The sequence below is a fragment of the Tachyglossus aculeatus genome, unplaced genomic scaffold, assembly GCF_015852505.1.
Source record: "Tachyglossus aculeatus isolate mTacAcu1 unplaced genomic scaffold, mTacAcu1.pri scaffold_151_arrow_ctg1, whole genome shotgun sequence".
Taxonomy (NCBI): domain Eukaryota; kingdom Metazoa; phylum Chordata; class Mammalia; order Monotremata; family Tachyglossidae; genus Tachyglossus; species Tachyglossus aculeatus.
The window spans coordinates 1-12,111 of NW_024044874.1; the positions used below are offsets into that span (position 1 = coordinate 1).

Sequence of the window (12,111 nt, forward strand, 5' to 3'; positions counted from 1 at the left end):
GCGTCACTGAGGTTGCTGCAGCCCATGCCTTAAGAGACCTCCGAGCCTCTCCGCAGCCCCTCAACCCAAGCCGTTCCCATGCTACACCTCCCCGCCTGCAAGGAGTTTACGCCACTCACGGTTGCATTGCGGACCCAGGAGCTCAGGGATTCGGGGCGACGCAGGGGGACTCACTGTCTCCCTCTCCTCTGCGGCGTCGTTTCTGGCCTTGACCCCTTCACAGAACTCTTCCTCCCGAACCCAGCCCATCGCCTCCTGCACCATGCGGGCCAAGAGACCCCTGGTGGGGGTTGCGCCGGGGAAACCGTCCCGGGATTCCGCTCGAGGTACGGGACCCCATCGGGGGGTCGTGTACAAACATATCTGAGACACGGCCCTCTGCAGCTGCTCCACGGGTGAGCGGATTTAGGAAACTTCTGCGGGGCGGTGGGAGAAATCAAATCCGTACTCACAAAAAGGAATCGACTGGCCATTTAGCTCTTTTATCTGCTCAATAATAATAATAATAATTGTGCTTACTATATGCCAAGAACTATTCTAAGCGCTGGGATCGATACCAGATATCAGTCCCTGCACCCACATCCTCGAACTCTGGCAAGGTTGAGAGTGGTCTCTAGCAACAATGGCGCCCGCCTCCGTGAAATGGGGCACGTTGCCTTGTGGGCAGCGTGATTCCTGCCAACTCCGTGCCATAGGGAAGACAAAACACGCTACGTCTCCCGAGGGGGGACGCCGACTTCTCACCTGGGGAAATGTTTCCCGTTGGCTGCTAACAGCATCCCTGCAGTGGTGTTGGGGGCGTCCGGAGCGAAGGGAGAGAGAGAGACAGAAACAGAGAGCGAGCAAGCGAGCGAGCAAGCGAGCGAGCGAGAGAGAGAGAGAGAGAGAGAGAGAGAGAGAGAGAGTCTGATGGAGGAGGGAAGATTTGTCTGTCAGTCTCCTAAAATCAAAGCTTTGTTCCCAACTCTATGCTTTCCTCCCCACATTCTCTCTCTACCTACTTTCCCGACGGTTCCCCTCTCCTACCTCCCCTTTCTCCCTGCCTTTCTCCGCACTCTCCCTCCATTACTTCTCCTGTTTTCCTTCTCTCACTCACTTCCGATCTCCTCCCTCACTCCCTTCCCTCCTGCTCTCCCCTTTCCTCCCATCATTCTCTTTCCTCCTGTTTTTCCCTTTCCCATCTCCTTCTGCTTGCCCCTTACCTCCCTTTCTCCAGTCCAGCTCCATCCTTCTCCTGTTCTTAATAATAATAATGATAATAATAATAATAATAATAATAATAATAATGATAATAATGTTGATATTTGTTAAGCGCTGACTGTGTGCCAAGCACTGCTCTAAGCACTGGAGTAGATACAAGGCAATTAGGATGTCCCACATTGGGCTCACAGTCTTGATCCGCATTTTACAGATGTGGTAACTGAGGCATGGAGAAGTTAAGTGACATTCCCAGTCGGCTGACAAGAGGAGGAGACGGTATTAGAACCCACGACATCTGACTCCCAAGCCACTTTCCACTAAGCCATGCTACTTTTAGCCACTCTGCTTTTCCCCCTCCCTCCTGTTCTCCACTCTCCACACCCTCCCCTCATGTTCTTCCCTCCTCCCTCCCCTTCCTTCCTTCACGCCCTCCCCTAATTCCCTCGCCTATCGCTCTAGTGCTCCCACTGTCACGCCCTTGCTCCTCGTCTATGACTGGGTCGATAAGGACACAGTTAGCAATGTCCAGCGGCCCAAGAGGCAGTTTGCACTTTCTGCCAATCTCCAATCCTCGGAGACCTGACCCACCACTCTTCCAATAATGCCGGCCCACTGGCTTCTGCAGCTCCGGTGGACAGAAAGTGTCGGGGGGCGGGGAGGGTCTGGCGCGGCTGATCTTCTTCCCTCTCTCCGTGTCCCCTCCCGGGAAGTGAGGGCGGGAAGAGGTTACTTGGATGAAGCTGCCTCCCTCCACTTCCAGGGTCTTACTCCCCGGGCCTCGCCCATTTACCCCTCTTTAAGATTGCTCCCTCCCTTCCCAGTCTTACCCCTTTGAATTCGCACCTCCCTCCGCCCCAGAACCTCGTGATTGACCTGTTCTTTGCCTTCAGCTCCCAAGGTCAGATCATCTTCCAAACTGGTCGCCGTTCTGTAGAATCCTTCAGGCCGGGAGGAAGGGTGCAGATCATCATCATCATCAATCGTATTTATTGAGCCCTTACTGTGTGCAGAGCACTGTACTAAGCACTGTGTGCAGATGACGCCGGAGAAAGAGGGGGATGGAGGGAGGGATAAAAGGAGGGGTAGAAGGAGGGATGGAAGGAATGGAAGAGGGGTAGAGGGTCGATAGAGGGAGGGGTGAAGTGAGGGGAGGGATTGAGGGACCCAGCCAGAGGAGCATTGAGAGAGGGGCCAAAGAACAGGTAGATACACAAATTCTCTTACCTACAGTGATTAGGTTCAATCTGATTATCCCGTATCTACCCCAGGATTTAGCAAATTGCATGGCATATAGTAAGCACTTATCAAATGTCAATATTATCATTATTATTATTATCTACTTAAACTAATCTCACACACAAACCTCCCCCCAAGGCACAAATACATTCAAACACATGGACACAGGAAATTCCCCACATCCACCACCACACAAACCACGTTCACACAATCTTACATAAACCAAACTTTGCATTCATCATCCTGCGCACATACACACCGAACACAAAGACACACACTGCTATCATACGAACGCACAGATGTACACCCATCTGCTACATAGACACACTTCTGTAAAAATGAACACAGGCGCACACATCCATACTTGTAAATATGTATACACCCAAAACACCCATATGTGCACATTTCCCAACCCACCCATATGTAGAGGCTTACACGCCTCCACATTAGCTCACAATAAACACTCCTGCTCTCGCCTCGTCATCCCCTTCGGAGTGCACATGGTCAGATTCAGACTTCACCGTCGGTTATTGACAGGCTGGACTCCTCCTCTGCCCCCTTCTCCGAGGACCTGTCACAGCGACAAGAATTATGTGTTGTCCCTGCCCTCCCTCTGCAACCCTAGGAAGCCGCTCCTGGCACTAACAGCCCAGGGGAGAGGGGGAAAGCTTAGGTTCAGAAAGCCAAGCGCCTGCCTCCAACTCCCTCAGCGAATGAGTGCCCAAATGGCGATCAGAACCCTGAATTTCACTTCCCAGGCTGGCGGCACAGCACCTCTGCCCAGCCCCCAGCGGGGAGTCAGTGAGATACTCCCTCTGTATCAGCTCTGCAGCTTCGCGGGAGGGAACGGAGAGGTTCCGAGGGCGGGAGACAGAGACGCAGAGAGACAGAGACACAGTAACAGAAACACAGATGCACAGACACACAGAGACCCCGAAAACCTAGAAACTTAGAGGTACAGTGACAGAAACGCAGAGAGACACAGAGACAGTGATAAAGACTCAGAGAGACAGAGACTCAGAGACTTTCAGAAGCAATTGTTGAGACACAGGGACAAGCAGTGTGTGTGTGTGTGTGTGTGTGTGTGTGTGTGTGTGTGTGTGTGTAATTCAGAGCACCTCCTTCTCTTCCCACAAATCCTGCTCTCCAGGTTAGACGAGATATCTGAAGCCCCTACCGCAATCCTCCTTTTCCTCCCCACCCTGGGCAAAGCCGCGAGAGCTGGAGCAGGGGTTAGGGGAGTCGAGGTTAGACCGTGAGGGTGGAGTTTCACCTGCAGTTCCGCAGCCAGTCCTCCATCTGGAGGGCGGGTTTCCCTGGGGGACAGAAACCAGGTTATAGCATTGGAGTTTTGCAGTATTCCGTTAGGGGGCACTCCGTTCAGCCAAGCTCTGAATCTGAGGGTACGGGGGTGACCGTTGCGACCCCTAAAGGTAACCTAGCCAGATTTCCTGCTCCCGAACTGGAAGAGGCTCTCAGCCTTCTCCTCTCCTGGTGGAGCCATCCTGTCTCCGCAAACTGGTCGCCTCTTTTGTACCCATGCAGCACCCCTTCCCCCGACGTTTCCCCTTGCTGCCACCTTCACCTTCCTCAAAGACAACATCCTGCAGTGGGGGCTCCTCTTCGGGCCTCCCGGGAAGCTCGGCAGTTGCCCCTGCTCTCGCGTCTTCTTCCTCCTCCTCCTCCAGCCCCCGGGGCCGCCGGCGCCGGCCCTGCCTCAGCCAAGCCCGACGCCGCTCCCAAGATGCCTGAATCAGTGTCGAAGGACCGTTCATGGTCCTGACCCGTCCCCTTGGGCACAGAGCCCTATACAGCTGCCCCGGCGTCCTGGATGGGGAACAATGGGAGAAAACAGAGCAGGGGTCAGAACGCCCCTGCCCCTGTCTCTGGACTTTCCCTGGAATATCTCCAAAGAAGGGGTGTCGTCACCGTCCTCCCTCGTTCTGACGCAGAGCCCAGCCATGGTTCCAGGAAGTCCTTCCGGTTGTCTACCGTCCCTCTCTCTCTCTTGCTGTCCTTTCTGAAAGCCATTGAGCCGGTGCAATTATTAATATTGTTATGACCTTCCAGGAAGCACTATGACCTAGTGGATAGAGCACAGGCTTGGGAGACAGAAGGTCATGCATTCTAATCTTGGCTCTGCCACTTGTCTGCTTCGAGACCTTGGGCAAGTCACATCACTTCTCTGGGCCCAAGTTCCCTCATCTGTAAAATAGGGATTAATTCTCTGAGTTCTATGTGGGATAGAGACTGTGTCCAACACGAATTTCTTGTATCTACCCCAGTGCTTACCTGACACATAGTACCATGATTAATATTATTATTGTTATTATTGAATTCAACACCTTTGTTCGCCACTGCAATGCCCGCCCCCGACCCAAATGTATTATGGGGGGGGGGTTCTTCCTTGCGTCTCGATCAACCCCACCCTGAGCAGATAAACCAGTGTGGGCAAAGAGGCCCCCACCTTCTGTGCTCACTTGAATAGGTTCCTCCCAGTGAGATTCCTTGGAGTGCCCCCACCCCTCACCCCAAGCCCACCAACACCACTGCAGGCTCAGCCCTCGGTCCTCCTTTGGCCGGCGCAGGGGGAGGAGAGGACGGGTATATATCCTGGGCGATGGAAGAGATTGGGTTACCCAGCCCCTTCACCCCACCCCCCAGCCCTGCCCGGTCCTGACCGGAAACGTGCGGCCTGGCTGTGGGAGTTATTGACCCGGCTGTTTCGGCCGATAAGCGCAGATCGAGGCACTGCGCGGGAACGTGGGTCGGTGGGTCCTGGGGTCGCTCTGGGGAAATATTCCTGAGTGGACGACTGGAAGCCGTGAACCACTCAACCTTCCCTCCCAGAGGCTCCTTTTCCCCGGGCTCCTCTGTGGGAAAAACTACTTTACCCACGAGGATGAGGCAGATCTGTTTGCAGCTGTGCTCCATCCTCCCATCAGGGTCTCGGACTTGCACCAACCCCCAGTGAGCTGCCTGGGGAGCAGGAAGGAATAATAATAATAATAATAATTGTGGTATTTGTCCAGCAGTTACTGTGTACCAGACACTGCACTATGTACTGGGGTGGATACAAGCAAATTAGACCTGACAAAGTCCCTATTTCAAGTGGAACTCACAGCCTCACTCCTCATTTTACAGATAAGGGAACTGAGGCCCAGAGAAATTAAGTGATTTGCCCTAGGTCATTCAGCAGACACGTAGAAGAGCCGGTATTAGAACCCATGACCTTCTACCTTCCAGGCCTGTGCCCTATCCACTGCACGTTGCTGCTTCCCCCAGGAACTACCCTGGTGGGAAGGGGGATGGGTCTGGGGTATTGGGATGGGGATGGGACTGGGGACGTGGGAAAAGAGGATGGGTCTGCCGTGGATTGGGACAGGCCTCTTTGGAGGTGTGACAGAACTGGTATGTGGGCAGGAGGGATGGACATGGTGAGGAGATGGTGGCAGGGCTGTTGAGAAGGGGAAATGGTCTGGGATGTGCAGAAGGGGGATGGACCTGGTGGGGAGGGGAGTCGTACCTGGGATATGGAAAGTGGGGGTGTGCTTGATGGGGTGAGGAAGGAGGATAGTCCTGGGGAGTGGTGTGAGAGGAATGGGCCAAGCCTTCCCACCCCATCCCCTCATCCCCCAGTTGCAGGGGGATGAGACTCCTGGAGACAACCTAGTCGCATCCTTGGACCTACGATCCCGGGTCTCGCCCAGCCTCCTCTCTGCCTGGAGGCAGGAGAATGACTCAGATGGCCCCTGGACAGTGGCCGAGCCAATCGAGGCTGCCCAGGAGGAGTCCACTTCAGATAAAAAATGGGCTCCCTCTGGGCTGGCAGCCATGGGGTTCTAATCAGCAGTAGGCAGGCCCCGTGTCTGGAGAAGGGGCGGAAGTGGGGGCCAGATGACCTGGAGGTCCGGCTGAAGATCGGAGGAGAGGGGCCACCTTTATTTCCCTTCTCCTGCCTTGCCCAGCCAAACTGAACAGGTTGGGGAGACTCAATTAGGTCTGCCATTTCCTACGTAATCTACTCCAACCCAACGCACACACCCATCTCCTCTAGCTCCAACGTATTCACTGCACTTCCACCTTGTCTAGCTCACCGCCGGCCCCTCACGCATATCCTCCCTCTGGCCAGGTACTCTCTCTCCCTTCTTATCCGACAGGCCACCACTCTCCTCATCTTCAAAGTGCTCTTGACATCACATGTCCTCCGAAAGCCTTCCCTGACTAATCTTTCATTTCCTCAACCTATTTGCCCTCATCCCTGCATCACTTGAGCATTTGGTCCTGCACACCTTAAGCACTTTGATGCTCACTTCACACCTTGCCCAACAGGATTCATTTCACATGTCCTTACAACTCTGCCGCTTATCCACCTGCCATTTATTTTAACTTCTGTCTCCCCTAGATTTCCAACTCCAAGAGGGCAAGAATAGTGTCTGCTCACTTCACTGCACTGGAAGCTCATTTTAGGCAACGAACATGTCTGCTATTCTGTTGAATTGTACTCTTCCAAGCGTTTAGTACATTGCTCTGCACATAGTAAGCGCTCAATAAATACAATTGATAATGATGATTGAACTCTCCCAAGCGCTACATAAATGCTGTTTCGTGGATTAACTGTAAACCTATTGTGAGCAGGAAATGAAACTATCAACTATTCTATATTGCAGTCTCCCAAACGCTTAGTACAGTGCTCTGCACAAGTTACGTGTAAAATAATTGTAATTGATGGATCGGCTGATTAAGGGGCATTGAGGAGAGACAATTCAGGAGAAACAGACCCACACGTTGGCCAAGATGCCTTAACCAGGGCTGCCTGAAGGAGGGTCGGAGGGCCTGAGAGAGGGCAGAGATAGACTAAAGGGGGTCATGTCGGAGGGAAGTGATCCTTGCTGAGGAGTTTGAGGAATGGAGGTCTGGAGGATGTTGTGGACCTCCTGACCTGTATGTTGGCAAAGCCCCGGTCCTTCCCCTCCCCTCCAGAAAGTCTCCTTAGAGGGCCCAGGCTTCGCTACCTAGGCTGGTCCCTGAGGAAGGTGGGAAAGAGATGATGGACCTGTCCTCTCCTCGGTAACTGCCCATGTGGTTGTCGAAGGCACTTTCACTCGGCTACTGGGCCCCTCCCTCATCCCCGAGCCGCCCATGCACCCACTGGCCACAGTTTCCCTAGTCTGAGGCCTCTCTGTTTAGAGCTAGGGAGGGAACCCAGGGTGGGTCTTTCCAACTCCCACAGGGCCTTGTGATAGTAATAATAATAACTATGACAGTATTTAGTAAGGGCTTACTATGTGCCAGGCATTGTACTAAGTACTAGCGCAAATACAATCAAATCTCGTTGGACGCAGTCCATGTCCCACACGGGACTCACAGTCTCAATCCCCATTTTAAAGATGAGGTAACTGAGGCCCAAAGGAGTGAAGAGAATTGTCCAGGGTCACACAGCAGACAAGGGGCAGAGCCAGGTTTAGAACCCATGACCTTCTGACTCCCAGGCCTGTGCTCTATCCACTACGCCATGCTGCTGATGTTTGGAACAGTGAACCCCCAGGTCATCCTTGTCATCCCCCTGCCTTTGGGCAAGGCTGCTCTTGGCCTGCTCCAACTCGACACCTTAGCACCATTTCTCCCATGTCTCCCCCAGGGTCCGTCTGCCTCAACCTTGCATGCTGGGATGTTCTTCCTGTGTTCCAACTCTAGTTTAGTCATTCTGAAAATGTGGTCAGCATGCATTCATTCTCCTCCATCCACTGTGCCCCAACTCTACAGGAGGAGCTCTTACATTCCAGGGAGGTAGTGAATAGAAGTGGCAGGAGAGTTAAGATGCCAGATGCAGTGGAAAACTTTTCAGTTGCCCTGACTGGAGCTGACTTTATACCTCGGGGAGAGGGTTTGGGGACCCTCTAAGCTGAGCATCTTTGAGAATGGAAAGGCGGCTTCTGATGGAGAAAGAGTTGGTTGGGGAGTCAAGAGACCCGGACCTCGTTAACTCTCTTCACCCGACTTGCTATGTCACCTCAGAAAAGTCATTTACCCTCTCTGGGCCTCCATTTCCCCAAAGCACCGGGGCAGTTTCCCCCACTCAACCTGAATGATCAGTTCATACTGCCGAGAGAATATTAGTGGTAAAGGAGCGGTGAGACAGGGGGATGGGTGGGAAGCCGTCTCAGGTTCCCCTCGGAGAGAAGCAGAACTTTTTATGCGTGGGGGAACTCTCCCTTCCATCAGCCCTCCCACGACCTGCCAGCTCTCAGATCACCCTCAGCCCCCGCGACCCCAACCCCGGCTTGGGTGAACCTACCTGCGCCCCTTTAAGATGCCGCCTTGGCCATGGGTGTCCACGGGCTGCGGCCGGCTCCGGACAAGCAAAGGGTCCCCTGGCCCCGGCCCCCAGCCCAGGGCATGGTGAGTCCAAGCCGAGAGAGCAAGGGAGGGCGGGACCAGGAGGGCAACCGCTGTCCCAGAGCTGCTGGCATCAGCACAGGTAGAGGAAGTGCCTGGGGGGGAGGAAATGAAAAAAGATAAACATACACACACACACACACACACACACACACACACACAGACCCCACAGACACATACATTCAGAAACACACACATACATGCACAGACACATATGAGGCAAATACAAGACCCACACACCCAGACGTACAACAAGAGACAGATAAAAACAAACGCCCAGGGATCCACACAAAGAGACACAGATGCCCAGAGACACAGACAGGTACACAGTCACAAACACACAGACTCTGAGGGTTTGAGTACCAAGAAGAGTGCTAGTGCCACTGAGGGTGAGACCCTCCCCGCCCCCGCAGGCCTACACCACTTATATACTGAACTTTACACTCTGTCATTTCCCTTATCAGCAATTTATTTCGATGTCTGCTCCCCATTTAGACTGCACGCTTCTTGTGAGCAGGGAGCATGTCTACCAACTCAATAGCATTGTACTTTCCCAAGCTTTTGGTACAGCGCTCTGAACACAGGAAACACTCAGTAAATATCACTGATCGATTGATTAAGTACCACTGGGCGTTTGAGTTCAGCTTCTCGAGACCCCTTTTCTGATGAAACCTGCTAAGCCGGGCACTGGGAAGGAAAGGTTTTGCATGCGGAAGGGGCAGCAGCTGGTGGGAAGTGACTGTGAAGTAGAAGCATTTCTCTTCTCTCGCTATGCACTGGGGCAGCGCCAGTGCAGCTGCCCAGCAAAGTTGCCTGGGAACCTAGTTGACACTGCCAAGGTCCCTGCTCACTCCAGGCTCCCCAGCTGAGTGCTGAGGCTGTGGTCCAGAGGGCGGTCACTACGGTTGCTCTGCTTGAACTTCCCCACCCCTTAGCCACCTCCATTCCCAGACGAGGGTATCCCCGGGGGGCGGGGGGTAGAGTGGGATCTTTCTCTGGGATCTTCCTGTCCCTTTCCCGCCCTCAGGCCGATCCAGTTATCCAAGGAAAAAGATGATCCGCCTCGGGGGACAGGACGATCGCTTCCAGAGCGACAGAAGTTCACAGGGTCCCGGGCCTGGATAGGTCAATTAGTCCATCCCCCTGCCTGGAGACATTTCTGCTCTCCCATCACCTCTCTGAAACCTCCGTTCCCCTGAGAAAGACAACCTACATCTTTCCAGAGAAGCGCAGCCTATCTCCATATATAAGAAGTTCTTCCTATTGTCTAGCCCTAATTCTTCCTACTTTGGGCAAGTTAACTGCTGAAGGCAGAGAAATAACACGTACAGAGAGATGTAGAGAGACAGAGAAAGGGAGACGATATGGATAGGCAGAGGCAGGAACCAGGAGAGAGATGGAAAGAAACAAAGAGAGAGGGGGTGGAAGAGGGCGGGGATTAGAGACAAAAGCAGAGTGGGACGCCGAGTGAGAAGTTAGAGGAGGCTATTAAATTTAGTTAGAGCAGCGGCTAGAGCAGCAGCAATAGCATCTCTACCGCCCTTTCTTTCCGTTCCCCACTCACCTGGAATTTTATGCCTTTCTGTGACCTTCAGCTTCAAGCACTTTCGCCCTCTCCCTGTGTTACCAGACCGTGACCTGTGCCCCTCCATTCCCCATCTTCTATGAAGCCTCGGCCAGGGACCATCAGTCCCCTGCAGCCAGGAAGGGCTGCACTCTCCCTAGAGTTTCCTTTTTACCGCGAGGAAATTCTGCCTTCAGACTGACTTGAGGCCTTCTTGCTGCAGTGGAAGGCCCTTACCTCGGTATGTGTCATCCATGAAGCCAGAGCCCACGCTTCCAGCCTCGCCGCCTTCCCTCCTTCCCGTGTAAGTGGACCGGGGAGACAACAATATACAGCGTCCTCCAGCGCAACCGAGAGCTTCGGCTCCATGTCTGGCCCTCCCACGTCAGCCAGGTGAAATTCGGGATGGACTTGAAGTGGAGACAGGGGGCTGAACCTTAGGACGTTCTTCGGTCCTGTCTTTTCCTCAGTATGGTCTCGTGATTCTGGATTGTACTCGGCTCCTTCCTTGTGGGCAGGGAATTGTCTGTTTTTTGTTGTATTGAACTCTCCCAGGTACTTAGTTCAGTGCTCTGCACAGAGTAAGCGTTCAGTAAATATGATTGGCTGATTAGAGCTATAGCTGGATAGGGGCTCGTCGTGGCTGGGGCTGGGGTGGGAAAGGATTGAGGAAGTAACTTCCTGTGCTTGCTGGGAGCCTTTCACCACCCTTCCCATCTGAGCTGGGGCCCACCTCCTCGAACCAAAAACTGTCTGTATTATGGGCCTTGCTCTGCCCTAAGCCCTTGGGGGAGTATAGTAACGAGAACGAAGATCTCTGCCCTCAGGGAATTTACAGACAAATGAAAGGGACAGGTAAAGAATTATTAACGGTCAGTGAAAGCCAGAAGAAGATTGAGGGTAAGCAGGAAGACATACTATCCCATCAGGATGGAACAGCCGAACAAATTATTGATGCATAGATAAATACATAGATAATATATTTTCAACTATTTACGCAATTAGATAAAATATTCATATGAGCATTCCCTTCCCTTTATCCCATTGGCCACTGCTTTCCCCACATTCACAGCCCTACTAAAACAATCACATTTCCTCCAGGAAGGCTTCCCTGATTAATCTTTCATCTCCCCAGTGCTATTTTCCTTCCCTACTATGTAACCTACTCAGTACGTACTTAGTTACCTGATTACCCACTGTCCCTCAGCACTTATGTACTTATCCTTCCCCTACCTTTAATTTATTTTAGTGTCCAACTGCCTGCTAGATTGTAGATTCTTTGAGGGCAGGGATTATTATATTGCATTCTCCCAAGTGCCTAGTTTAGTGTTCTGCATATGGTGAGTGCTCATTAAATACCATTGTTGATAAGAGCTTCCAATAGGATTCAAGTATGTAAATGTCAAACCTCGGGATTGGTCTGGGGTATTGGAAATTAGTCCGGCAAGGTGGTGGAATTTCAGGAGGCTTTAAATAAGGACAGAGTTGTGGTTTTGAGGATTAGAAGGAGGAGGGAGGATTCAACCAGGGGCAAAGGTGGCCGCGAAATGGGAGAATATTTAGAGGTGGAAGTCACATTCTCTCCCCTCTACCCTGGGCTCCACAAACTCTGAGGAAAACAGAGCTTATGGACCTGAACTAGTCAATTAATCGACTAATCAATCTACGGTATTTATTGAGAGCCCACTGTGGGTGGAGCGCGGTAGTACACC

At 52.6% G+C, this 12,111-nt stretch overlaps 1 protein-coding gene across 1 annotated transcript; it reads right to left on the reverse strand.

The window, feature by feature from the left end:
- Window positions 1-119: 119 nt before the first annotated feature.
- Window positions 120-4,211, reverse strand: LOC119923159 (the record flags this gene model as incomplete). The annotated part of the gene is made up of 7 exons (XM_038742681.1): window positions 4,022-4,211; window positions 3,710-3,752; window positions 2,958-3,007; window positions 2,028-2,138; window positions 1,669-1,899; window positions 745-781; window positions 120-280 (listed from the first exon to the last, which is right to left on the reverse strand). Coding segments are annotated over exons 1-7 (823 nt in total), but the record flags the coding sequence as incomplete, so codon positions are not given.
- Window positions 4,212-12,111: the final 7,900 nt, after the last annotated feature.